Source organism: Mus pahari, chromosome 17, assembly GCF_900095145.1.
Source record: "Mus pahari chromosome 17, PAHARI_EIJ_v1.1, whole genome shotgun sequence".
NCBI lineage: Eukaryota > Metazoa > Chordata > Mammalia > Rodentia > Muridae > Mus > Mus pahari.
In genome coordinates, this window is record NC_034606.1 from 48752606 (window position 1) to 48779008 (window position 26403).

The following is a 26403-nucleotide window of genomic DNA, read 5'->3' on the forward strand; positions in this document are numbered from 1 at the left end:
GGGCTTATCAGCAGGCACAGGCTCAAGTCTTGATGTGACAAATGCTGAGTTTGGTCCTACCTCTGCTTCCCTACTGGCCCTTGTGGTCATTTCCCCGAGTCAAGGTTTCCTCATTTGTAAGGATTGGTACTAGTGGCTTCTATCCATCTAGGTCCTGTATTCTAGGCCAAGGCTGCCAATGGTGTCTACCTGTGGATGCTGGGGATGTGGGGGAGCAGCGAGAGAACATGAACCCAACACGGGCAGCCTCACAGTACAGAAATGCACCCCTTATCTTGCCTAGGCAGAACTGCCTCTGAGCACAAGGTGTGGCACACAGTAGGTGCTCAATACATGTTCGCTGATACAGAGCCATCTGGTTAATCAATCAGCTTGTCTGCTGGATGCGACTACAAATAACTTCTCTTCAACGGGGATCAAAGTGCTGGGGACCAGTCCAAAATTCCAGCTGTGAGCGACTTGAGAAACACATTTTTCAGTCAGTCAAGTAAAGATGAAGGATGAAGACATCTGGCTGCGTGAACGGATGGCTTTCAGAGAAAGAGAGCCTTGCTTTGTGGAGGTGGGGAAAAAAATGACCCACTGCTGGTTCTAATTTAAGATGAAAAAAAAATCTTATTCTATTAGCCTAAATATTGCTCAGCTGGCCGATCGCACCGAGTTTGGAATAATATTTTTGAAACTGAACTGCTATTTCAAGTAATTACACGGGCTAAAGGCAGCCATTCCGGGCTGAGTGAGATCCCATCCCGGTTTCTAGTCCCTCTGGTGTCATTTTCTGTTATATTTGAGAAATTCCTCAATAAAGATGTCAAATAGAGAGAGGGCTTCACCCTCCAGAGCACAGCCTTGGCTCCTCTCCAGGACCCTGGTCACAGACAAGCCATCTCTACAGAAAGCAGACTCGCCTGCTCCACAGTACAGAAACTGGGAACGCTTGAGACAGGAACATGACGCTTCAGCCCTCAGCCTCACCTCTGGCCTCACTCTGGGTGTTTTTCAGCTCCCTCTATTGCTCTGTAAGATGCTCAGGGCTCTGCCCTTGCCACCTTCCCAAGGCATTCAGCAGAGTCTACAACTGGAACAACGCTCTCTATCCAGGCTTCTACAGTCAAAACAACATCCAGGGACGACTCTCCCCGGGGTAGGGCAGGCTGTGGCTTGGTGTCTGAGCAGAGGTGTCGGACCCACAGGCAGCAGTGTGGACAGGGGGACGTCCAGCATCTCAGCCAGTCCTTCACAGCCACCCAGAAAGCCTTGGGGGTGAAAACCCTGTGCTGGAAGCTTTGGCAGACAGCAGGACGTTCTATGAGCGACTAATGGAGTGTGTGAGAACTTCACGCTCTCTCCAGGGGGTTGGCTGGAGGCAGCCCCCTCCAGTGCCACACTGAGGTGTGGGCAAGGGGTGCCCCACCCTGGACATCACATTTTTAGGGCTCCTGAGCGATCTCCCTTGTGCTTGCCAGCCTCCTTCTGGAAGACTGAGTCCACGAGTGGCACATGATGACTTGGAACGTGTTCCCTCCCCCACCCCACTCCAGACCATTCCCCGTGTGACTGAAACACTAACGTGTCCTGTCTAAATGGATCCAACCTTTTGATTCTCAGAGGGACACTTGTGTCTGAGCCACAACAGTAGAGTAGCTGCTTTGGGGCACAGGCCCATATCTCAACAGGTTAGGGGGCCCTCACACTCAGGGAGGGCGGAAAGAGGGGGGATGGAGGGGAACAGTCTCTGCCACACTTGCAAAAATGCAAGGAGTCCTAGAATTCAGAAGTCATATCTGCCTTACAGGTCACTAGGAGGTCATTTGTGTCAAGGGCAGGAGAGCCTTTGGCATCATGGAGGGATTATAGTTCTATTGGAAGCAGGCCTTCCTTGGGATCCTGCCTTGAGTCTTGCAAATATCAGGGGGGCAGGGCAACAGTCACCAAGCAACAGTGAGAAGAAAAAAAATTGTTTTTTTTTTTGTTTTGTTTTGTTTTGAGACAGCATCGCATGTAGCACAGGCTGGCCTTATGAACACCTGGCCCTCTCACCTTCACTTCTCAGGCACTAGGATCACAGGTATGCACCAAGACTCCTGGCCACAAAGACTGATGCTTGTCTGCTAGCCCCTGATTTGAATTACTGACAGTTCCTTCTGTGACAGCAACATCACAAGACTACAACAGGGAGAACTCAAACGTGCCCCTGGGTTGGGGATGGGCTCCCAACTTGAAAACTTGGCCAGGACATGATGGTGACATCCAGCCCCGGGTCTCCTCCAGATTTACTCAGCCTGCCACCTCTGAGAGGCTGGTATTATAGACCATTGCATAGCTGAGACAACTAAGGCAGGAAGGGCCCAAGGAGTTGGGCCCAGGCACTAAGATTCCCAAAGACTGGGGGCAGCAGAGTCTGTGCTGGACTCTTCCATGGCCCAGCCCTGTTCATTCCTTAATTATAGTTTGACTCAGTCCTTACTGTATCTCAGACATCAGTGCCCGTTCTGCCCCTCGAGTGTGCACATATGCGTATGCGCGCGCGCGCGCGCCGTGTGTGTGTGTGTGTGTGTGTGTGTGTGTGTGTGTGTGTGTGTGTGTGCCTAAGAAGGCTGAAAGCCAGCCTGTGGTGTCATTTTTCAGGCACTAGCCTGGAACTCACCAAGTATTGGCTGGGTGGACAGTGATCCCGGGGATCTTTGCAGCTGTGCCTCCCAGGATGACAAGACAGTACCACTCTGTCTAGATTTTAAGTGTAAGGACTGGGGAATCCAACTCAGGTCCCCCGTGCTTACCAAGGAAGCACTTTACCAACTGAGCCAATCTCCCCAACTCCACATTCTTAATGTGCTTCAAGGCTGGAAGGCTGTGCTCTAAAAGTTCAGCCTGAGGGTCACATTGGGGGGTCAGTGCTGGAGCCATGCTGCAACCAGGGCCCTGACTCCTCTGAGTTGGACTTTTCTCTTGAGAAGGAAAAAGACCAAACAAAAGAAGCCTGTAGGAAAGGTCTGCCCTCGGCTGCTGCAGCATCCGCGCTCAGAGTGGGAGGGGGCAGAGGGCGCTCGCCTTGGTCTTTCATATCCAGCAGTGTAAAAAGAATCCAGAGGGAAAACAGTGTGCTTGAAACAAAGACCCGTACAGACATCGTCGTCGCCATCAGGCTGGAGGCTGGTGGGGTGGGGGGATGGGAGGGTGCCTGCCCTAGCAGGGGTAAGGGTGGCCCTTCACAGAAAAGAACAGATAGCCCCAGCCAGGGAGTCCGGGAAGCACAGACCGTGGGCTCTGGTCCTGGAAGGTGTTGTTATAATACATTTCCACGGGCGGCTGAGCATCTGACCCATGCCGTGACATTTCTGGTGTCAGATGCTCTGTTGCCTACATCTGTAACTTCACAGGACCCTCACCCAAGCCCTACGAGACAGGGATGACACACTTTCACGTTGTAGGTAGGAAACGGAGGCGCAGAGAAGTGGAGATACTGACCAAAGACTAAACAGCTCAGAAGTGGAGAGTCGGGATTTTAGTGTCAAACCAACAGCATCCAGGTCTGTCCCCTGGGCCAAAGTGATGCTGCTTGCTTCTAACAGGCTATCCCCCATCTCCCACCCCGGGGGGGACAGTGGCCAGCTGTACCTTTGCTGACCATTCTATTACTGAACCGTATTTGCCGCAGCGTGGGAAGCGGTACGCATACCAGGTGAAGAATAAATGACATTTCACCTGGAGGTGGCACCGTAAAAGCTGTGTGGTCTCTGGTCTGAGGCCCTGCTTGGCTCTGCAGTCCTTGAGCCCAGCCTCAAGGAGCTTCCTGCAGCCCCCCACACACTGTGCCCAGACCTACCAATGTCTTCCCCCACGGAGAGCTAGAGCATGAGCCCCGCTGAGAGCTTCTGCTTTGAAGCCCTGGCAATCCCGCTTCCACCCCCCCCCCCAGCCTCACCCCAGCCAGGGGTAGCTTTTCACAGGCCCTTCTGGTCTTTACTAACTCTTGTCCAGACCTCTGTTTTGGCATTTCTTTGGGGTGTAATTACATGTTCACAGATCTGTTTCCCATAATGAGCTCATCTGAGCCCCAACACACATTAAACAAAACCAGACAGGGGCTCTCAGCCTGACACGCCACTAGGAAGGAGAGGCCCAAGCAGTTGGGGTATTGAACCCTTCTACCTAGTACAGAGATGCCAGCTGGCACCACAAAGGTCTGCTCGGCCCTTTTAGTAATACCTGCGTGCAAGGCTAGTAAATCCCAATGATCTTTCAGCTCCTCGGCCCCGTTGGTGGCAGGAATTCTGAAGGGACTCACATAGGGAAACAGAGAAGAGAATGTTTTGTGCCCAGACTCACTCCGGATTCCGATGGCAAATGCAGACAGATGGCTGAGCCTCAGGAGTAAAAATAACGCTCGCTGGTTGGCCATTACATCTGTACTCAGTCCAGGCCCTTCGGCTTAAAACCGTCATTTCACTCAGCCTGTCGACATAGTGGCACACTGACCCGGTGAAGACATGTCAGAGACCGTGACAATACTAGCAGCTGTGACAGCTTTCTCCCACGGATGGGACAGAGACCCTGACAGGCCTCTGACCTGCTCACAGCCACGCACCTGTCAATCACACATCGTTTCCTCCTGATCTGACTATGCTTCTGCGGGTCCTGGCAGAAGAGGGTTGGGGACAGGTGGGGTCTGTTCTGAGAGCCATGTGTGGTTCACTGGTTGCTGTCCCTTGGGTTACAGACTGTGAAGCACCTCCATGTCCCTCCCTCAAAAGATTCTGGGGCCTTAGCTCCAGAACTGTGAGTGTGGCCTCCAGAGGAATAACGGTCGTCATAGTTGTTATCAGTTATAGTTAGCTGTCTTCTGTGCCAGCTACTTTTCTTTTCTGATTCCTTTGATCTAAAGCAGCTGAGGAGAGGACCCTGTCAGGAGGACCTGGCGGCAGGGGTTTGAGGAAGCAGCCGGTCACGTTTCATCCACAGCCAGGACACAGAGACAGAAGCCTCGGCTCAGCCCCCTTTCTCTTCTTCACGCAGTCTGGGACCCCAGCCCATGGAACAGTGACCCCTAAATTTACTATGGCCCCTCAACAAACCTAGTATAGAATATCCCTCACAGGTGTTCCCGTGGTGAATCTGAACCCAGCCAAGACGGCAATTTTCCCCAGCGCGTCACATGATCATCGGGATGAGGACAGGTAGCCATGGCCAGTCCTCATCCAGTATACCCGACATCCTTGTGGAGAAGAGAATCTGGACCCTGAGAATGTCTGTAGAGCTAAGACAGTGTGAAGAAATACTGTCTACATGCCTAAGAGTACTTGAGTGACCAGAGGCCGGGAGAAAGGCCTTGGGTAGAACTGTACCCGCAGTCCTCAGACGGAAACAACCCTGCCTCAATTTTGGGTTTTTAACATTTAGAGGTGTGCAAGGGTTGACTTCTCTTGTGTAAGCCACCCAGCTCAGCCCTTTGTCGCGGTAAACCCAAGAAGCTCAGACAGGCTGTTAGCACTGCTTTTTTTTTTTTGGATCGGTGGAGTGACCAGCTGGAAACAGAGGCCATACGAAAATGCCTGATGTGTGCCCGATGCTAAAGGGACCAAATCATGCTAACATCTGACCACAGGACAGCAAAACATGCAGAGGTGGGCGGAGGACCGCGGGAGGACTCGCCAGCAGTATGTGCCATTTTTCTTCCCCACTTGTCCACATTTCCTCAACTTAGTCACCCCAAATAGTTATGCACATAAATTTTATATAATTGGCTTAAGATAGATTTGAACTGTGGACAATGGGAGGAATACAAGACTATGGGCTGAACCGTATTCCCTCAAAAAGACTCCAAACAGTATTACCTTGAAATGTGACTATATTTGGAGAGAGAGATTTAGAGAGATAAAAACTGAAACTGTTGGGGTGGACTTGTTCCAGTATGACAAGTGTCCTTAATTTTTTAAATTAATTAATTAGTTTGTGTGTGTGTGTGTGTTCATATGTGTGTGTCTGTGTGTGCATTTATGTGTCTGTGTGTGTACATATGTATGTGCATGTGTGTATTTCTGTATGTGTGCCACAGCACACATGTAGTAGTTGGAGAGCAACTTGCAGGAGCCGGCTCTCTCCTTCCACCACATAAATCCTGAGGACTGAATTTTGGTCAGGCTTGGTGGCCAGTGACTTTCTGCACTGTAGTGGTTAGAATAAGAAATGTCCCCAAAACCTGGGCACTGGTGATGCATGCCTTTAATCCCAGCACTTGGGAGGCAGAGGCAGGCAGATTTCTGAGTTCGAGGCCAGCCTGGTCTACAGAGTGAGTTCCAGGACAGCCAGGGCTACTCAGAGAAACCCTATTTTGGAAAAAAAGAAAAAAAGAAAGAAGAGAAAAGGAAAGGAAAGGAAAGGAAAGGAAAGGAAAGGGAAGTCCCCATAGGCTCATGTGTTTGAACACCTGGCCTCCAGTTGGTGGCGCTGTTTGGGGGAGGTTACAGGAGGTGCAGCCTTGCTGCAGGAAGTGTGCCACCTGCAGCAGACTTCGAGAGCCTCTAGCCTGTCCCCACTTTCGGTTTCTTCTGTCTGCTTCGTGTTTGCAGTTGAAGCTGTGATTTCTGACAAGCTTCCTGCTCCTGCCTCCACGTCTCCATGGCCGCTGCTTGCTGCCGCACCTCCTCACTACGCCGTGCTTCTATTCCTCTGGGGCCCAAACAAACTCTTCCATAAGTCGCCTTAGTCGTGGTGCTTTATCACAGCAACAGAAAAGTAACGAATGCCCCCAAACTGAGCCACATCTCTGGTCCAAGTGCCCTTAAAAGAAGCAGCAATCAGGACTCCGAGAGATACTACCGCATGCACGCATGCACGCATGCACAATGTGCATGGCCTGACAAGCACAAGAAGGCAGCCCTTCGGGCCTGATCTCCAGAAAAACAAGGAAGAAAACCTTTGCTATTGAAGCTGCACGGTCTGTGGTATTTTGTTAGGGCGACTTGACAAACTACTACAAGGAGCCAGAGGAAGGTGCATCTTTGCACAGCTCCCCCCCAACTCTACATGGTAGAACTGAGAAATATAAAGGCTGTGCCCAGAGACGAAGGCTCAGCCTCACCACTCACCCAGGCAGTTGTGTCCATCATGGGCCAGCATGAAGCCATCAAAGCAGGTGCATCTGTAGTTCCCAGGGATGTTGATGCAGTCATGGACACAGCCCCCGTTGTAGTAGTCATTCTCACACTCGTCAATATCTGCAAGCGTGGAGACATGAGAAGTATCAGAATAAGAGCTTGGGCTCCTTCTCTTACCACGGCGAGACACTATGATATGATTCACTGTGGGATGTGACCGCTTTAATTGTCAACTTGATGCTACCTGGAATCACCTGGGAAGAGTCTCAAGGATCCCTCCTTGTCTGCATTGGCTTCACTTGTGGGCATGTCTGTGGAGCATTGTCTTAAGGAATTGATATGTGAGGACCCAGCCCACTGTGGGTGGCACCATTCCCTAGGCAGGAGGTGCTGAGCTGGACAAGAGTGGAGAAATCAAGCAGAGCACAAACAAACAACCGAGCAAGCATCATGCACTCATTTCTCTGCCCTTGTCTGGGAGTGGATTGACTAGGTGCTTGAAGTTCCTGTCTTGCCTTCCCCACCACAGTGGACTGGATCCTGGAGTTGTCATCAAGAGCTACAACCCCTTACCCTTAAGTTGATTTTTGTTACAGAACTTTTTTTTTTTTTTAAATCACAACATCAGGCATGAAATTAGAACAGGGGAATAGCTCAACAGCTAGTCAATAAAATACACTTGGGAGGACTGAAGAATTATTTGGACACGCTCTTGGCTCAGCAGCAAAGCTAACAACCAGTTTTCAGAAGAGTCACGTTGTGTGGGTGTATGTGTGTGTTGGGGGTGGGGTTTCCAGTTCCTGCCACAGCGAAGCAGGTAAGAGTCAAGTCTGGCTCTAGCCCTGGCTCCTTCTAAAGACTGTCAACACTGCCAACATATGGGGTGCTTCTACATCCATGAAAACCGGCTCTTTTGAAGCAGGGAAACCAAGTAAAATAAACCCTGTACATCACCAGGAAGTGTCATCTCTGGAATGAAAGAATGTCCACTACCCCCTAACCCCAGTAGCTGCTTTCCCTATGGCGCGAGGCCTGGCCTTCAGCTGTTCCAGCTTCCTTGTTATAACAAAGACTTCTGTCTCATAAACAATGGTCAATAGCTTTAGTAAAGGTCATTCTTTTTTTGCTGTTTTAAGTCCTTTTTCAACATTTCCCAGCAGGGGTCAAAGTTCTGGGGTTCCAGAAAGAAGAATAAGAACGTGTCTAGTTAACATTCAATGAGCTGCTTCTAAGCCCAAGGGGTTGGCCGGACTGTATGCTGTTATCTCTAAAGTCCTTACAGGGACTGTGCTGACTAGACTTATGTCAACTTGGCACAGGCTGGAGTCATCTGAGAGGAGGGAACCTCAATTAAGAAACTGCCTCCATAAGACTGGACTGTATGCAAGCCTGTAGATCACTAAGGCCATTGTGGGTGAGACCATCCTCGGACTGGTTGTTTCTATAAGAAAGCAAGCCATAAGGAGCAAGCCAGTAGGCAGCACCCTCCATGGCCTCAGCATCAGCTCCTGCCTCCAGGTTCCCACCCTGTTTGAGATCCTGTCCTGACCTCCATCAGTGATGGACCACGATGGGGAAGTGTTTCCTTCCCAACTTGCTTTTTGGTGATGGTGTTTCATCATAGCCGTGGTAACCCTAACTGAGACTCAGCCCCAGTCCGTTTGCACCGGGCACTGAAGGAAGACACAGGGAAGCTAAAACCATGCCAAAGCACACCTAGAAGGGATGCGAGTGAGATCCTAAGAAGCGGAACACGACTCTGGCTTCCAGGCACAGAATGACCCCACCAGCCATGGTGGGGGCCTGGCACCTCTGGTGCAGGTCTTTGGCCACACCACTTGCAGATACTCCCTAGGCTCAATGCCTTCTAGTTACACTGAGACCAGCCTCCAGGGACTCTAGGGTGACCTTTGTACAGAGGGAGCATGTCATGGCTGAACCGAAAGGGAGTCTCAAGACACAGAAGAAAAATTTCCAAGATAGAAGAAGCATTTCCTCCCGTATCTGCCGGGAGTAGAAGGTTTGAGTTGAAGCTCTAGCAGAAGGTGGGAGGAGCCTGACCCCAAGCCTGGAGTGGGGCAGGGAAATCCCAGAGAACCACACTCACACCAGCTGGTGTACAGAGGAGCCGTGGCACGTTTGATGGTTAGTATAGTATAACGCTAGCCTGGAAACCCAGGAGCTCACTCACGTCTGATTCTCCTAGGAAGTTGTTTAAGCACAGCGCAGACACCCCAAGGAGCAAAACCAATAACCCCTGAAAGGATCAGATGCATGAGCCCACCCCACTACCCAGCCAGTCAGAACAAGGGAAGAACAAGGTAGGGGTTCCATCAATGTCTTGGAGTCATGATGCTCTGCCCCTGCTCGCGGTGACCACCTGTGCCACCTGGGGTGGGAGAACTGAGTCCCCAACATGTCTGAATCATCTTTAACCGCGACTTTAAATAAACCTAGTAGTTTAAATAACATTAAGGCAAGATGCCAGACTTTAGGTTTATGGGAAGCCTGCTGAGCACTATCGCCACTGAGGGAGACCCATTGCTTTTAGGCTCTGCATGCCGCCCTGGTCCTTCGGAGTCCTGCACACATCATTCTAAACTTGTCCTGGCTTCAGTCTACATCCCTCAGGCAATACATCCCGGCTTTAAGTCACCAAGCTGCCCAGTTCTGGGATTCGCCATCACAGACAATATTGTTTTCTTTCCGCATTGCAGATAACAAGAATGGCTTTTCCCTTGTGTGTGTGTGTGTGTGTGTGTGTGTGTGTGTGTGTGTGTATGTGTGTGTGTTCAAGTGTGCACATTGTGTGTGAATGAGCATCTAGAGGTCAGAGGTCAACCTTGGTTCTCTTTCTCTATTGCTCTTATTTTTTGAGACAGGGTCTCTCAGGTGAACCCAGAGTTCACTGATTGGGCAGCCAGGCTGGGGCCCCAGTCAGCTCCAAGGATCCAGTTATCCCCACCCCCACCCCGTTCCCTCACCATTACCCTTAAGTGCTGGAGCCACAGGCACAGGTCCATCTGGCTTTTTTGTTGTTAACCTAAGTGTGGCTTTTCTTTAACATAGTAATAGGCTTCCTTTCACTGTCTGCCAGTATGGACATCACCTCTGACTGAACAACCCAGCATCCCCCCCACCCCCCTGCTGCAAGCTAGTGACTGGCCTGATCCCAGCAGAATCCGCCTGTGGATCAGCCAGACTGAGGGAATAGACTTCTGTGCCAAGAATAACCTTTCTCATGCTGCCCCTTAGAGGGCATCGAGCCAGCCTTCCTGAAACAAGAGCCCCCCCCCCCGACCTCCGTGCAGTCTACGGAGAGCTGCTTTTTACGGCTGATCAAACTGAAGTGCAGAGAGAACCGCTCAAAGTCACACAGGAGGAGACAAGACACACACATCCTTCCTCCCAGGTCACATTGCCTAGCACAGGCCAGCCACGGGCCAAAGGCTCCATCCAAGCTTTCATCCTTAGCACATTTCTGCTGTGTCCTGAGAAAGTGTTACTTGGGCACCCAGGTGCTGTTCACCCCTCTGCCCTTCATGGGCTCCTCCTTCATCCACACACGCGTATATGACTTTCCATATGCTCAGTCTCTAGTAAGTCATGCAGCCAAAACCCATCTTCCTCCTGCTATCCATGTGTCTATACACTCTATGGCATAGCTCCCCAAGTTCCTCACCCAGCATCTCTCCCATTTATCTATTTATGCTAAAAACATACTCACCCTAATATGTGAGCTGGTGGATTATCTTTCCATTAACCAGTCACCTACAAACCTATCCATTTACCCAAGCAAACATTCATTCATATTCAAATTCATATTAATTCATTCATATATCCATCTATATATTTGGTCATGCACTGTCCTCCATTAATTAAAAAAATGCATCCACACACCTATTCACTAATATGTCCATACAAATGTTTAACCACCCATCAATAGATTCATGGATGCAAACACTCACCCTCCAAATACACATGCATATGCACACATACACACACCTGGACACATACATACTCATACACACACATAGGTGCACACACATTCACACTCATGCACACACACTCACACACATGCACACACACGTACACATACACATATGTGTACACTCACACACACTCACACACAGGTACACATGCACACACTCACACTTATGTACACACACACTCACATTCACACACATGCACAATACTCACACACATGTGCACACTCATACACACTCACACATGTGTATACACATTCACACTCATGCATACACACATATACACTTGCACACACATGCACACATGTATGCACTTATACACACACAAAGGTGCAAACACATGCACACACACACATGCACACACCTTGCCTACTCATTCCTCCTTATGCCCAACATACAAACATGCATCCATCTATCCATCCAATCTTCTTACTCAATCACTCACTTCCTTCAAACAGCTTAAAAATAAATAACTACAACACGATTTTCAGAAATAAAGGTTTAAGACCAAGAAAACAAGTGAGATGGGCTGGCAACACTGTTGAGTGATACAGCATGGAATCCCTGCCCAGTCACACAAGGTGAGCTTCCAATGCCCACAGAGAAAGAAACACAATCTATTATAGGGCTACCATGTCCACAACACGCAACTAAACCAGCTGTTCAGTGGGGGTAAGACCTGAGCATTCATAGGTCTCCAAATAGGGGGGGCATTCCTTTTCCTGACTGGGGAGAATCGCCCCAGTGGGTCTGGCCCAAGTTTAATCAATGCCTGTCATCTGTGTCTAATCATTAAGAAGAACACTTTTACTATCAGGATGATAAGTAGTTTCAGCACCATAGTATAAGATGCAGAAAAGCAACCGTGGAACAATCAATGAAGTGATTTCTAGGCTTCCCTCTCATTGAGTCTCTCTCCACAGAGAAGGCCATAGTCGATGCCAATCTACGGAGTCTGGGATTACAGATACTCATTACGGTGGTATGGTGGCCAGCTTTTTGTGTGTCCAGAGATCTGAATTATCAGGCTCGTGTGGCAAGTGCCTTTATCCACTGGACCAGCTGCTAGCCCTCCACCTTACTCTTTGAGACAGGGTCTCACATAGAACCTAAAGATCACTGATTCAGCTGAAATGCAGGCTGGTGAACCTGTCTTCATCTCCCCAGTGTTTGCCACTCCAGGCACACACTACCCCAACTGGCTTTTATGGGGACTGGGGAATCAAACTCAGGTCCCCAGGCTTGCACCAAGTGAGCCATTCTCTAGCCTCTTTCTGGGATTTTTAGCAGATATCCTAGGAATACAGGCATGTAGAGGAAAGCCAGCCTGGGATGGCAGAGATAAAGCTGCGTGACACTGTCACCTGGGAAGTGGGTGATGGTCCCCCCTTAATGAGGAGAGGTTTCAGGCCCTTCCCTCCAGACCCTCAGGCAGTGGCTGCATCCAAGTGCACCCTCTCCTCGTCCTCCTCATTGTCCTCGTCGTCGTCGTCGTTGTCGTCGTCGTCCTCCTCCTCCTCCCTCTCCTCCTCCTCCTCCTCCTCCTGTTAGAGCCACATCATCAGGGTGCACAGGGGTAAGAAGAACAAGTCGTCTTGCTCCACAAAGTCATTAAGAAGAAAGGTCACTGAGAGAAAATCATGAGCATTCTATCTCCCGGATGCCTTGATTTGGGAGCCCAGGGTGGGGACAGGGAGGGTCGAGGAGAACTCCCACCGAAGGGGTGCGGTCCATCAGCTCACTGCCTACCCTGCTCTTCCTTCTGCTTAGGATTTTTTATTAATTAGTTTTTTTTTTTTTTTTTTTTTTTTNCCCTGCTCTTCCTTCTGCTTAGGATTTTTTATTAATTTTTTTTTTTTTTTTTTTTTTTTTTTAGTGATTACATTTGTATTACATTCACTTCTTTTGTTGTGTGTGATAAAATTTTCAGTTACATTTGGTGTGTGTGTATGTATGTGTATGTGTGTATGTATGTGTATGTGTGTNTGTNTGTGTATGTGTGTATGTATGTGTGTGTGTGTATGTATGTATGTGTATGTGTGTACACATGAGAGTCAGAGGACAACTTGAAGGAGTTTGTGTATTCCTTCCACTATGTGAGGTCTCAGGAATCGAACTCCAGGCAGAACAAACAACACAGGAACCATGCACTCTGGGCTTTTTCAAAGGTCACATGGTCCTTCGTTCCTAGATTAAAATGTTAGCTTGCGCACCATCCTACAATGATGGCCTTGCACCAGCGACTGGGATGGACCCCAAAGAGGATGGACATTTTTTTTTCCTATTTAGTTCAAAATTGATTCTCACTGCCTTATAAAATATATATTTATTCTGTGGTGTCTTGGTGCTAGAAGATTCTTTCCCAATGAATCAGAGTGCTTTCTCATTTGTATTTTAATACTGTTTTAGGAAAAAAATTTTTTTTCTCTCTTTTCTTTTTAAGTCAAAGCTGATGGGGAAAATCTCAAAAGGAAGGTTTTGAAAGTAACCACACGTTCACTCTCAGGGGCCATTACTGACAAGTCCCACCTCCCCCTGATTGGCATTTTTGTAGACATTCCTCCCGGATGCGAAGCCCCACTGCTAACAAAGACCCCGTCCCCGACTGGGCGCTAGCTTGTCCCCCCTTTTTCTGTGGCCTTAAGAAAACCGTGCACTCTTTAGATAGACGTCCATTCTGGGGGAGATGTATGGCTTAGGAAGTTGAGTCCTTATTGATGAATAAATCTTAATCCGGTTTGTTGGCTAATTATGCTCTCGGGAAGGTAGTTTCTCTCTGCCTCGCAGGAAGGATTAAGTCCCCTGTCTCCGGTGGTGCGGGGTTAAGCTCCAGGTCTGTAATGACTGAGTAATGAGACGGGCTCTCTGAGGACTCCTGGCATCCATCGATCAGGTCTCCCTTCTAGTGAGACAATGCCAGAAGTGGGCCCAGCAGTTAATTATGGGAGAGGTCAAAGGTCACGCAAAACCAACACCAGTCTATATACGTCCTCATTCCTAACTGCCGACAAGGTCCACGGCTCAGCCGGAGGCAGTGAGGGCCTCCCTACCCTGCTCAGAGATCTGAGACAACCATGGGGTTACAGCTACTCTGTGACCTCTTCCAGTGCCCAGAGAGGCTTCCGGCCAGCATTAAGTACACTTTGCAGTTTTCCATGCATGGAGCACCTTCCCCAGCCCAGGCTCCTAATCACCCTGGCTTGGGATTTGGTGCCTTGCCCCCTCTGAAGCTTAGCCTATCTCCCTCCTTCTGTTCCTCCAGCTCCCCCCCACCTATAGACACCAACATCACTGTGACTTCGGGAGCTACCCAGTCCATGGGGACTTGCAGCTTAAACCTCTGAAATGAGCCGAATGTGTGCAGTTAGCAGTGGCTGCGTGCTGAATGAACAAGGACTGGGCTGTTGCTTCTGCTGACTGGCCCTGCGATGTGTGGGACAGCACTGGGCAAGACTGTAGGCCCTTCACACAGGACAGCTCCAAGAGGTGGGCACCAACATCTTAACTTTATGCCAAGCTAAGGGCACCTGGTATCCATTGATGGGAAACTAAGGCACGCGGAGCCAGGAACTGAGCCAGGCTGCCTGACTTCAAAATTTACACCGTCCAGCCACAAGAGGCCACAAACTAGGCAATCCTATCCACAAAATGCCTCCAGAATGGGCCAGCCCAGAGACAGAATGTGTACTACTGGTGTCCAGTGGTTATGGGGGGCTGTAGGTCTCAGGGTTGGGGTGGAGGCTAAGAAATATGGCAAAAGAAAATTGGTTGTGTGGAGAGCAACTGTGGATTCACTAAAAGGCACCAGCTTGCAGACTTCAGATGGGTCAGCTATGCGGTATGTGAACAAAGCAGTCTTGAAAACAAAGAGAAAGAGGGCTGGGGGCACAGCTCATGATTTCCCAGAACCCACACAAAACTCAAAGAAGAGAGCCGCCTCCACTGTGTCTCAGTCCTCTGGCACAGCACGCGGTGGCACGCACCCCGCATACCTCAGATAAGCATGCAATAATCATTTTTTTTTAATGGAAGGAAGGCCAGTGTTATTGTTGCCTGTGTCTGTGGGACAAGCTGGCTTTATTTATTTATTTATTTATTTATTTAGGCTCCTGCCTGGATGCAGGGGGCCCATGAGGGTGGTCACTTTGGGTGTACAGTGTTTTCTATTTTGTTTGTTTTTCAAAATGTATCCTTACTACGTATCCCAGCTGGCCTCCTCCCCTCCCCCAACCCAGGTATCAGCATTTCAGGTGTGTACCCCTACATTGGGCTCAAGGATGCTCACTTTGAACAAGGCCACCTGCTCAGCCTGGGTTCATGGTAGGGTGTGTTCTCCCAAGATCAGAAGGGTGTCCCTACCAAGCCACTAGGAAAAGGATGGGAAAACTGTAACACTCCACCCTCAACAGTAAACTCTCCTCTGGACTCTTCTCCAGGTTCTGGCTTCAAGACCTCGTGAAACACTACTTAAGGAAAACGGAGCCTTGGAAATGTCTGGCAGGGGGTGGGGGGGGGTGTGGGGGGGTGGCAGTGAGGGTGTGTGTGTGTGGGGGGTGTTCAGATATCCTTGTGCTCCTTCCTGCCTGTTACAAATTGGATCCCAGGAGCTCTCAGCCATTCTCTCCTTCCTTAGGCAAGATGGAAGGGGGGTGTGCTACAGACCTCGATACCCTTCGGGGCCTCCAAACCCGGACTCCCAGATCATCACCTGGGACTCCCTGCTCAGCCTTCGGTCCTTGCTGCTGTGGCTGCGAGCCTGAGCTGAACTGATCTGTGTGGATGGGCTCACTAGCTTCCTTCCTAGATCCCTGTAGGGCATGACCCCCCCCCCAAAAAAACAACAGAAGTAACAGAGGCGATCGCCCCTCACGGCAACTGGCTAGAACCTTCTCTATGGCCCAGGTAGAAAGGACCATCTCCACTTTCCTACCCACGGGGCAAGTGAGCTGTAGAGCCAAAGCCCTAACAGGAGCAGGCTAGCTTCGGAGTCGGTGCCCTTAATCTGGATGAAGCCGCCCGAGGGCAGTCTCAGGTCTCAACTGACCAGAGATTTGTGCCCCATCGTACTTACTGGGGATCAGGATACCTGCCTGCCCTCATTCTGTACCTATGCCAGGCCCCTTGCCTGCAACCAGGACCCTGGCCACAAGGAGCTACCAGCCTGGCTTTGAGGAGAAACCAACAGGAGCCCAGTGAGATCCGGGTCTGCCTGTGGGAGCGGCAATGGGAAGGGGCAGGTGGTTGAGTTCTGCTGATGGTCAACAGCTCCTCCAGGGTAGGGAGCACCATGAGCACGCTGAAGACTCAGAGACCCTCGTGGGGACATGGGGACATTCTCAGCTCTATACCCCTTCACCAAGAAGGGAGGTCTAGGCAGAAGCCTACGTCCTCAGAGTGAAGGGAACATTTTGGAGACTCTGAGAGGAACGGGGAAAGATCAGCCCTGCTGGGCATGGTGGCCCACGCCTTTAATCCCAGCACTCGGGGGGCAGAGGCAGGCGGATTTCTGAGTTCGAGGCTATCCTGGTCTACAGAGTGAGTTCCAGGACAGCCAGGGCTATACAGAGAGATCCTGTCTCAAAAAACAAAACAAAACAAAACAAAACCAAAAAACCAAAAAACAAAAAGAAAGAAAGATCAGCCCTGGCGACTGTTAAGAGCCAGCTGAGGCCAGCTAAAACCTACAGACCCATGCGTCCCAAGGTTGCAGCCTGGATCCATCTGGAGGACCTAGCCAGGGCAGCTTCTGGGACCCCCTGACCTTGTCCATATACACAAGCCCCCGGCGCTCTTTGTCTCAAGGCCTTCGGGGGGAGGCCAATATCCATCTCAGTAGCACTCAAAGGCCAACAAGCCCACAGTTTATTTTCTTAGAAATAATGGTTTTTTTCTGGTTAGCATTCCTCTGATGGAAACACAAATACAGCCACTGTAATAAGAAGCAGCCGAGGGGAGGAGATGGCGGGAGGGCCTGCAGGCAGCACCGGGAAGGTCTGCCACCTGGGGGGGGGGGGAAGGACTGGACACCCAGGGAGTGGGAAGCCAGGTGGAAAAGGAGCTTTCAGGGGAAGAGCCCAACATAAAGCACCTCAGGCTGCCTTCGACACCCCTAAAGCAGTGGTTCTTAACCTTCCTAACTCTATGACCCTTTAATACAGCTCCTCGTGCTGTGGTGAACCCCCGCCCCCCCTGCCACAACCATAAAGTTATTTTCGTGGATACTTCACAAGTGTAATTTTGCTACTTCTATGAATACATAATGTAAATATCTGATATGAAGGATACGTGCTCTGTGACTCTCATGGGGGATGTCGTGACCCACAGGTTGAGAACCACTGCCCCCCCCCCCCCCCCGACCAAGTCGGTTCCATAACCTCTGCTCAAGTGCATACCCCCAGGCAGGTGTTGCTTCTTCCACTGTCAAGGGAGGCCGGGGAAACCAGGGCTCCAGACAACCCATCACTTGCAGGATTTGGAGGGGGGCATCGGTGAGCCCCTCCGAGCCACTGTTTATCCAACAGCCCCAAAGCTGGAGGTGGTGTCAGGGGCCAGCTTCTACCCCACTCTCCTGGCCAGGCTTTGATGACACCTCCTCTAAGAACCCCCCCNCCCCCCCCACACCTTCCACCCCATCCCAATGTCTTCCCTACCACAGGCAGGGGGAGATACCCACTTTCTCTTCCCCACCTCCACTGAGTCCTGTCTCTGTCCTACTGGTAGTTTTCTAACTCATTTGTCTTGTGCAACCTACTGCTAACCACTGAGTGATGACCAGGAAATACACTTGGGCTGCCCAGTACTAACTAACAGAGAGGAGACCCTTAGGTAACACTCTGGACGCTCTGGGGCCAGGTCCCACCCTGAAAGGGAACTTGTCTTCAATACAAAACCACCGAGTACACAAGGGTTTCACTGTCCCCTGCTACAGACAGTCATGGGCCCCCACAACTCTCCCAGTGACCTAAACTGTCACTGACTGGGACCAGTCACAAGCAACCCTGCCTGTGATGGTCTGGTAAGGCTTGCTTTTTAAGGTTTATTTTATTCTTCATGTTATGTGTATGAGTGTCTTGCTTGTGGGTACGTATGTGCACCGTACGTGTGACTGTTGCCCACAGAGGTCAGAAGAGGGTGTTGGATCCCCCTGGAACTGGAGTCGCAGAAGCCTGTGAGCCACCAAGTAGTTGCTGAGAATCGAACCTGGGTCCTCTGCAAGAGCAACAAGTGCCCTTAACCACTGAGCCATCCCTCCAGCCCCTGCCCCATCCCTGTTGGTCACTTTTAACTGTTGTTGTCTTGCCAGAATTGAGAATCACCTGGGGAAAGAGTCTCAATGAGGGGCTGTCTCGATCGAGGTGACCCATGGGCATGGCTGTGGAGACGTGTCCTAAATGTCAACTGACACGAGAAGACCCAGTGCATGGTGAGGGGTTTGGGGCCCTAGACTGTGTGAGCGTGGAGAGGGTTAGATCATCCCTAAGCAAGTGTGAACCTGACATGACTACCTGAGTTTCTGCCCTGACGTCCCACAATGATGGACTGTACCCTGGATCTGTAAGCTAAAACACACCCCCCCCCCGCCATGTTGCTTTTCATGGAAGTGTATGATGAAAATTTTCTCACAGAACAGAACAGACCACCACCTAATTGCTACCCGGGAATAAGTAACTGGGAACTTCAAGTCCACATTGCTCTTGCCCTGCTGCTCCACTGGATCCCAGCTTTCATCTTGGGGAGCACACACATTAGCATAATTGCATGTTTTCAGACTTAGGGGGGAGGATCCCCCCTTGCTAGCTCCCTACCCCCCCAGTTTTTCCTGCCTTCCCCTGCCTCAAGCACAACCCTACCTGGAGTTTCAATAAAGCATGCCATAATCTGGTGGAAATGACTTAACAAGACCGCGGCCGTTATTCGCTACAAAGGCCCAGTTGGTTTTAGTTCTTCTTCCCCCCCTCCCCGCCTTAATGATAAACTAAATGAAGGCCGGGTGTGTTATTAAGAGTTTGGTTAAGACCTTTAATGACTTGCTCTGTAATCTGCTTAACTTTACTGATCAACGGGGACACCCCTGGGGACATAAAATCCAGGAAGTGATTATTTACACCCATTACATACATGCTAATTTTGCGATCTCTGATGGTTGTCTTTTTTTTTTTTTTTTCTTTTCACACACACAACCCGAAGGGAAAATAGTAATATATTTAATATACTGTGGTCAAAACAAAATCTCATTTCCCCCAAGAGTTTTAATTACAGCATTTTGAAAAGGGCCTGAGTTGAAACTTGTGAGAGGAATTAAACCACTTGAATGAATGGCCTAAAAATTAAGTACACATAGAAGGACGATGTGGGCCGTGGGTTCAGACTAAACAGCCATTAGCGGGGGGTGGGGGTGGGAGGGTCTCGGTTATTTAAACAAGCCATTTGAGGGTGGTTTGCTCCTTGTTTGAGGCCTGGTCCTGATTATAAGTGAGAGCTTTTAATTAAGGTTAGTAAGACCCAATTCAAGCTATAATTTGGTCCTTTTCCTTTGCAAATGTCTATGAAAGCAAGGCGATTAAGGTTAAACGAGTTGAAGCCTTTAAGGGGGATGAGCTGCCCACTCCTGGCCTCAGCCTGCCCCTCTGGCAGAAGGAGCACAAACAGGCCTGGTTAATTCAGAACAGGGGGCTGGCTGGTGCAGGGCTGGTCTCCATGGCCTCCAAAAGGCCTGTGATCAAAGGGCCCTGTGAGATGCAGTAGTACCTACTTTGCCAAGGGAAGAGGAACTGGGAGATAGAGTGTGCAAAGGTCCTGGGGTAGAAAGAAGCTGGATCTTGAGGAGTAAATTAAGGTAGCTAGGGTGAGATAAAGGAGGGAAGGATTTAAAAGCAAAACAAACAAAGAAACGTAGCTCAAAGTGTTCAGACAGAGACAGGGGTGAGCCCAAGGGGAGGGGCTCCATGGATGATGCCCAAGAGGGCGGGGCTCCGTGGATGATGCCCAAGGGGAGGGGCTCCCATCTATTCCATGGGACATGATCCTAGTGGATCACGGTCATAAACCTGTCTCTAGGGAACAGCTACAGAGAACAGGGTCTCTATGGCCTCTTCTATCATTCCACAGCGAGGGAACCCAGGAACTCTCTCCTCAGTCTTCAGACAGGCACTTGAGACCCCTTGGCTGATGGCTAGAGGCAGCCTCTGCTGGATCACCTGGCTGAAGACTGAGCTATCTGAACCCAGTTTCCCTAGATAAACGCTGTCACTGGTCCCGCCAGTCACAGGCCTCGGCTTCCTCCAAGTCGAGTGTGCGAGGCTCAGGCAGGCCCTCCCCGACTTTCCCTGGGCTGGTAACCGTCTTCTGACAGCAGGTTTGGGCCAACCTCAGAGGACTGATGTGGGGCGTCGCAGCCTAGGACATCAGGCTCTGAGGAGGGATGGCGACGGACAGGTGGAAGTCACTTTTTTGGGAATCAGGGAAAACTCCCCGAAGGAGGTAATGCTGGGGGTACATCCCCTCCCCTCACAGCCATGTTCCTGGGATGGAAATCAAACAGGTGACAGCCAGCAGCCCTTGAGGCAGGTCCAGGAGGAGCCCAGGAATATACAGTACGGCAGGACAGACAATGGATGCATGAATGGGTTTGGAAAGGGCCACCAGGAGGAGCAAGCAGGGGCCATACAAGTCACAGAGCAAACTCTTCTGCTTCATCGGAGCCTCATCAGTGATCCAAGCCAACCCCGTTTGTCCCTGGCAAGCCTCTTGCCTCAGTCACTGTGTCAGCCCACAGCATACCTTCTACCAGCATTAATATATCATCAGGATGAGATGATAATTAAACAAAAATGGAGACTGCCTCATCATCATCTGCATCCCATCGCCATAGTCACCATCAGCACCATAGTCACTCTCTATCATCAGCATCACAGACATCTCATCATCATCTGCATCCCATCACCATAGTCACCATCAGCANTCAGCATCACAGACATCTCATCATCATCTGCATCCCATCACCATAGTCACCATCAGCACCATAGTCACTCTCTATCATCAGCATCACAGACATCTTATCATCACCTGCATCCCATCACCATAGTCACCATGAGCACTGTAGTCACGTTCTCTATCATCAGCATCACAATCATCTCATCATCTTTGCATCCCATCGCCATAGTCGCCACCAGCACTCTATAATCACTATCTCCATCATCAGCATCACAATCATCTCATCACCATTACCACTGTTATCAACATCACAATCCATATTATTAGTCTCTCCATGACTAACATTATTAATATCATCACCACCCTCACCAATGTCACCAATATTACCATCCCCATAACTGTCATCTAAGTCAATATCACCACATCTACCAGGCAGTTGTGATGCATGCATTTAGTCCCAGCTCTTGGGAGGCAGAGGCATACAGACCTCTGTGAGTTTAAGGCCAGTCTGATCTACAGAGCAAGTTCCAGGACAGCCAGGGCTGCACAGAAAAACTCTGTCTCAAAGAAACCCAAATCTGTCTGTCTGTCTATCTGTCCATCTAATCTATCTATCTATCTATCTATCTATCTATCTATCTATCTATCTATCTATCTATCTATCTATCTATCTATCTATCCATCCATCTACAAAGATATAGTTTGTATTGTGGCTTGCCCAAGGCCTTGGGTTTGGTTCTCAGCACTGCAAAAAAACAGATAAAAGTGAGAAGTACCACGTCATCAATGACCTGTTAGCCCTACTACCATCACCATAGCAACAGCAGCTAATGCTTGTGTATTACATGCTACATGCCAGGCTATGTTATCATGCTTTAAATACATCAGCACACTTAACCCTTGCCTCCTACAAAGTATATGCTGGAATGGTGCTCATTGTACAGACAGAGGTTAAGTGTCTCACCCAGATACACAGGCGGGATGCGAACCCCAGCAATCTGGCTCAACATCTATTCTTTAATGACTGCTCAGTTGAATAAGGACCATTCAGAACGTGACAGACAGCAGTGACCACAGCAGACACAGCAATGGGCCCACCACACCTGGGCTCTCATCCCAATCCTGGCAAGGAAGGCCCTTCTCTCTTAGGCTTCCTGTGGACCATCTAAACAAGGAAAGGGAATATCTGGGTGGTCTCTGCGCTCCCTCAGGCCACCCTGAATTGGTCTCTCAGCCCCTGTGTCTGCGGTCTTCCAGGGTAGCCATCCTAGGATGTCTGACGGCCTCTGTGTTAATATTGCAGCAGGCTGTGCTTATGCCAACCAATGCCCATCTGTGATTCTCCAGGAGTAAGGACACCCAAGACAAGAAGTCTGGGCCTACCCAGACCCTCAGAACCCAGGCCAACCAGCATTCACTGTGCATTATAAGATTGTCACTTATAACTTCAGCCCCTAGGCACCACCAACTGAAGGGCAGGGCGTATGGAACCAAGAGCATCGCCTCCAATGCGTGTGGCACTGAGGGACTCTGAAAGGTCATTCACCAGCCCCTGCAGCTTGCAGCTCCTATAACAGCACATGGTGGCAGGTAACACACTCATCTGCATGTTGAATCCTGGGAGCTAGGCACCCAGGCAGGACGGCTTCACACTGTGCCTTGGCTCAGCTCTTCACGATGAGTGGAGAACAGAGCCCAAGGAGACGCTGAGACTTGCTGAGGGCAAACCATCACCCAGGACTCATGTCAGAAGTGGGCTGCAACCAAGATGCCTTGCAGAGGCCAAGCTGTTCTCTGATTTCCTCTCACACGACACAGGGTCAAATGGCACCATCACAGAAAAGATCCTCCTAGCAACTCCCACGCTCCCGCTTCCCACCACCCTCCACTCGCTGGAGCCTCACAAATTGCTCATCTGAACTCCAGTCAGGGCTGGGCAGACGACTCGGACTAAACATATTCTACAGACCCGGGATGTCACCAGCCCTGCCCCAGGAGCTGGGAGCAGAATGACAGACTTTGTAAGTGAGGTGCTCCTGAGTTCCTGGGGTTACAACCAGTTGTATATGGCTTGAGAGAGATGGCTCTGACACCCAGCCCTCAGTAAACAAGGCTGGGGGATGCAAGACATGAAATTAGAACCCAGAGTCAGAAAAAGCAACAGTGGAGGGCAGCCGAGGGGCTTCTGGGAGTATAATGGGAATGTCATGCAGGAGTGTGCCTTACATGTGTGTTCCTGAAGGGTACTAGATGGGTGAAAGGTCCACAGAGCCAGGTGGCTGAACTTTGGGAACAAGAGGCTGGCTCTTGGGCTGGACATAGCTCAGATACAGAGCGATTACCTACCATGCAGTGAGCCCTAGGTCTGACCCCTAACTAGGTTTACTGATACACATCTGCAATCGTCTGTAATTACAGAAATAGAGGCAGGAGGATCAGGAGTTCAATGTCAACCTCAACCACATAACAAGTTCAAGGCTAGCCTTAATTAAGTAACAAGTTCGAAGCCAACCTAGACGCCATGAGATTCTTCCCCAAAATGAACAAAATGAGTCTCATCCCAGGACTCCATCAGTATGGGGAGTTTAAGTGGAGTTCTGAAGGGCTTCAGAGAAACAGGCAGGAGGGGATGTCAGCCAAGGGCAGTGGACAGCAGGAGTTGGGCTGTGAGAAGGACAGGCCAGCTCAGTGGCTTCGGCTAGCAGGAGGGTTGTGCCAAACATGGCCCTCCCTTGCTGGAACATTGGGTCTTAAGGACAAAGAGAGGGTCAGAAATTACACACATGCCCCCACTTGCACCACCTGGAGCTACCTACCCTCCAGAACCTGCCAACAGCCTTGCAAATGACCTGCTCTCTCTACCTGCTGCCCAGGCACTTCCCAGAAGTCTGTGGGTCACATCTGCTTCTCCCCTGCAGCTCCTGGGGACCCAAGCAAGCCAATGAGGACCCAAGCAAGCTGACACTAGGCAGGATTCATGAAGCTGCCATCTGCTCAGCTCTCGGTCTGTAGAAGCTGAGTCAATGCAATGGGTCAGTGAGCTCTGTGTTCCTGGGGGCACCGCGCAGCTGTAAGGCCCCAGCTCTGCAGAGCCTGGTCAGAAGAGGCAGAACAGCATCCTGTTTTCACACAATACTTGCCCAAGGCAATCAATCCCACACTGAAGACTGAGCACCAGCCTGAGGGAGGAGAGGAAACCCTGGGGTTTTGTTCCATCTGTGCTGCTGTGACACTTGGGAGACACTGCAATCAATGCTTGATTTTCCTCTGTACAGTGAGGGTAGGTGGGGAGGTCTTGGTTAGGAGTACGTGATCAGGAAGAACAGTCTATAGACCCTAATAGCTAAGCTCTGCCCAATACACATAGGGTCAAATAACCATAAGACCTTTATGGGTTACTATCCCACCTAGCTTAGACTCCCACTTCCCAGAACCACAGAGGCCTCACATTCCTCTGTTGGGGAGACTGTTTGTTTGTTTGTTTCTTTCTTTCTTTCTTTTTTTCTTTCTCTTTTTCTTTCTTTTTTTTCTTTCTTTCTTTTTTCTTTCTTTCCTTCCTTCCTTCCTTCCTTCCTTCCTTCCTTCCTTCCTTCCTTCCTTCCTCCCTCCCTCCCTCCCTCCCTCCCTCCCCTCCCTTCCTCCCTTCCTTCCTTTCTTTTTTTGAGATAGTTCAGGCTAGCCTCAAACCCACTGTGTCCAAGATGGTCTAGCCTATAGATCCACTTGCCTGGGACTTTTTATTCTATTTTATTTTTAAATTTTTTTAAAAAAATAATTTAGGGGGGGGGCTGGAGAGATGGCTCTGCAGTTAAGAGCACTGACTGCCCTTCCAGAGGTCCTGAGTTCAAATCCCAGCAACCACGTGGTGGCTCACAACCATCTGTAATGGGATCCGATGCCCTCTTCTGGTGTGTCTGAAGATGGCTACAGTGTACTAATATAAATAAAATAAATAAATCTTTTTTTAAAAAATTATTTTTTTGGTTTTTTTTTCAAGTCAGGGTTTCTGTCTTAAAGTTTGGTTGTCCTGAAACTTCCTTTTGTAGACCAGGCTACCCTCAAACTCAGAGATCCACCTGCCTCTGTCTACTGAGTGCTGGGATTAGAGGTGTGATTGGCATGGACTCTTAAACGCTGGGATTTCAGGCATGCACCACTACGTCTTCCCTGGGGAACAGGTTTCTGAACCATCAACTCGGCACCCCAGGTGCAGGGACGAGCGGCTAGACAGACGGATGAATGATTTGAATCACAGACTGGGGCTAGAAAGAGGAGAGGCAGCTGAGCCAGCCTCACAGACCGCTCGCAGGCAGGTCTTCTGCAGAAGCTGCAGGCTACGCATGGTGGTTTGGAGGCTGAAGTTAAGGACCTAGAAGATGAGTCACCCTGGGCTTTTACTGATTCCCATACGTAGCCAGGGCCAGACACACAAATAATCATTCAAGCCTGATATCATCAAGGCAAAGGGAGTTAAAATTTAGGTGAGAGCCCAGTGCCCCACATTTTCAACTTTTGCCCTCCAAGTGAGCAGCTATGTCACCTGGAAAGCCTGAAGGACTGACAGAAGCCCGAACTGCCCATGTCCACAGGGTTGGGCCATAGGATCAGCCTGCTGCTATGCCACAGGGCAGGCCTCGGGCCACCTCCCCCTGGCCCCGACTTGGGGAGGGCTGAGGGAACTCACCTTCACACTGCCTCCCTTCCCCCTTGTAGCCCGGCTTGCAGAGACATTTGTAAGACTTGGGTGTGTTCTGGCAGATGGCATCTATGTGGCAGTCATCTGTGCCCTCTGAGCACTCATCCACATCCGTGGCTCCTGTGGGGGAGGAGGAAAGTGCAGGTGAGGCATGCTGGGAAGACATCTGAGACTGTGCTGGAAGTTCATGCCCCATCCTTCCACTGACCACTGGGCTAGCTAACATTAACAGTCACATGCCAGTTTGATGTGACAAGGAGCAAATTGGTAGCATCCTTGAGGCGGCTTCTCTGTGCCAGGCACACATCTCCTCACATCTGGTCTTTATTTTCATAACAGTCCCATTAGATATAGCCATTATCCTCACTTAGATGGATAAACCAAAGGCTAGAAAAACCTCTCTGTGGATCTAGGTTTCCCCCACAGGCATCCTTCCAAGTCCACACTCCTCCTTCTGAAAGAGTCCTCCGAAGAACTCAGATCCAGCCTCAGGGTGGCAGATGGGGAAACTAAGGCAGAATGGTGTACAGGTACCAAGCAGAGGCCATCCAAGGAGGTTGCCTGTAACCTAGATGTGAGATCCCGAGGCAGTGGAACTGTGGGAGGGATCATCCCCTAGGCTCCGACCCAGAGTAGAGTCTATAGATCTGCCTTTCTTTCCCTCTGCCAACCCAGGCTTCAGATAGCCAGT

The 26403-nt window shown here is 50.1% G+C and overlaps 1 protein-coding gene across 2 annotated transcripts in view; it reads right to left on the reverse strand.

The window, feature by feature from the left end:
* Scube1 (signal peptide, CUB domain and EGF like domain containing 1) overlaps positions 1 to 26403 on the reverse strand; it is a 119355-nt gene that overhangs the window by 90514 nt on the left and 2438 nt on the right. For both annotated transcript variants that reach the window (XM_021216361.2, XM_021216362.2), the window contains exons 2-3: positions 25701 to 25832; positions 7089 to 7217 (exon numbers count right to left, since the gene is read on the reverse strand). In XM_021216361.2, the coding sequence (XP_021072020.1) occupies positions 7089 to 7217; positions 25701 to 25832 (261 nt within the window). The remainder of the gene's footprint in view (positions 1 to 7088; positions 7218 to 25700; positions 25833 to 26403) is intronic.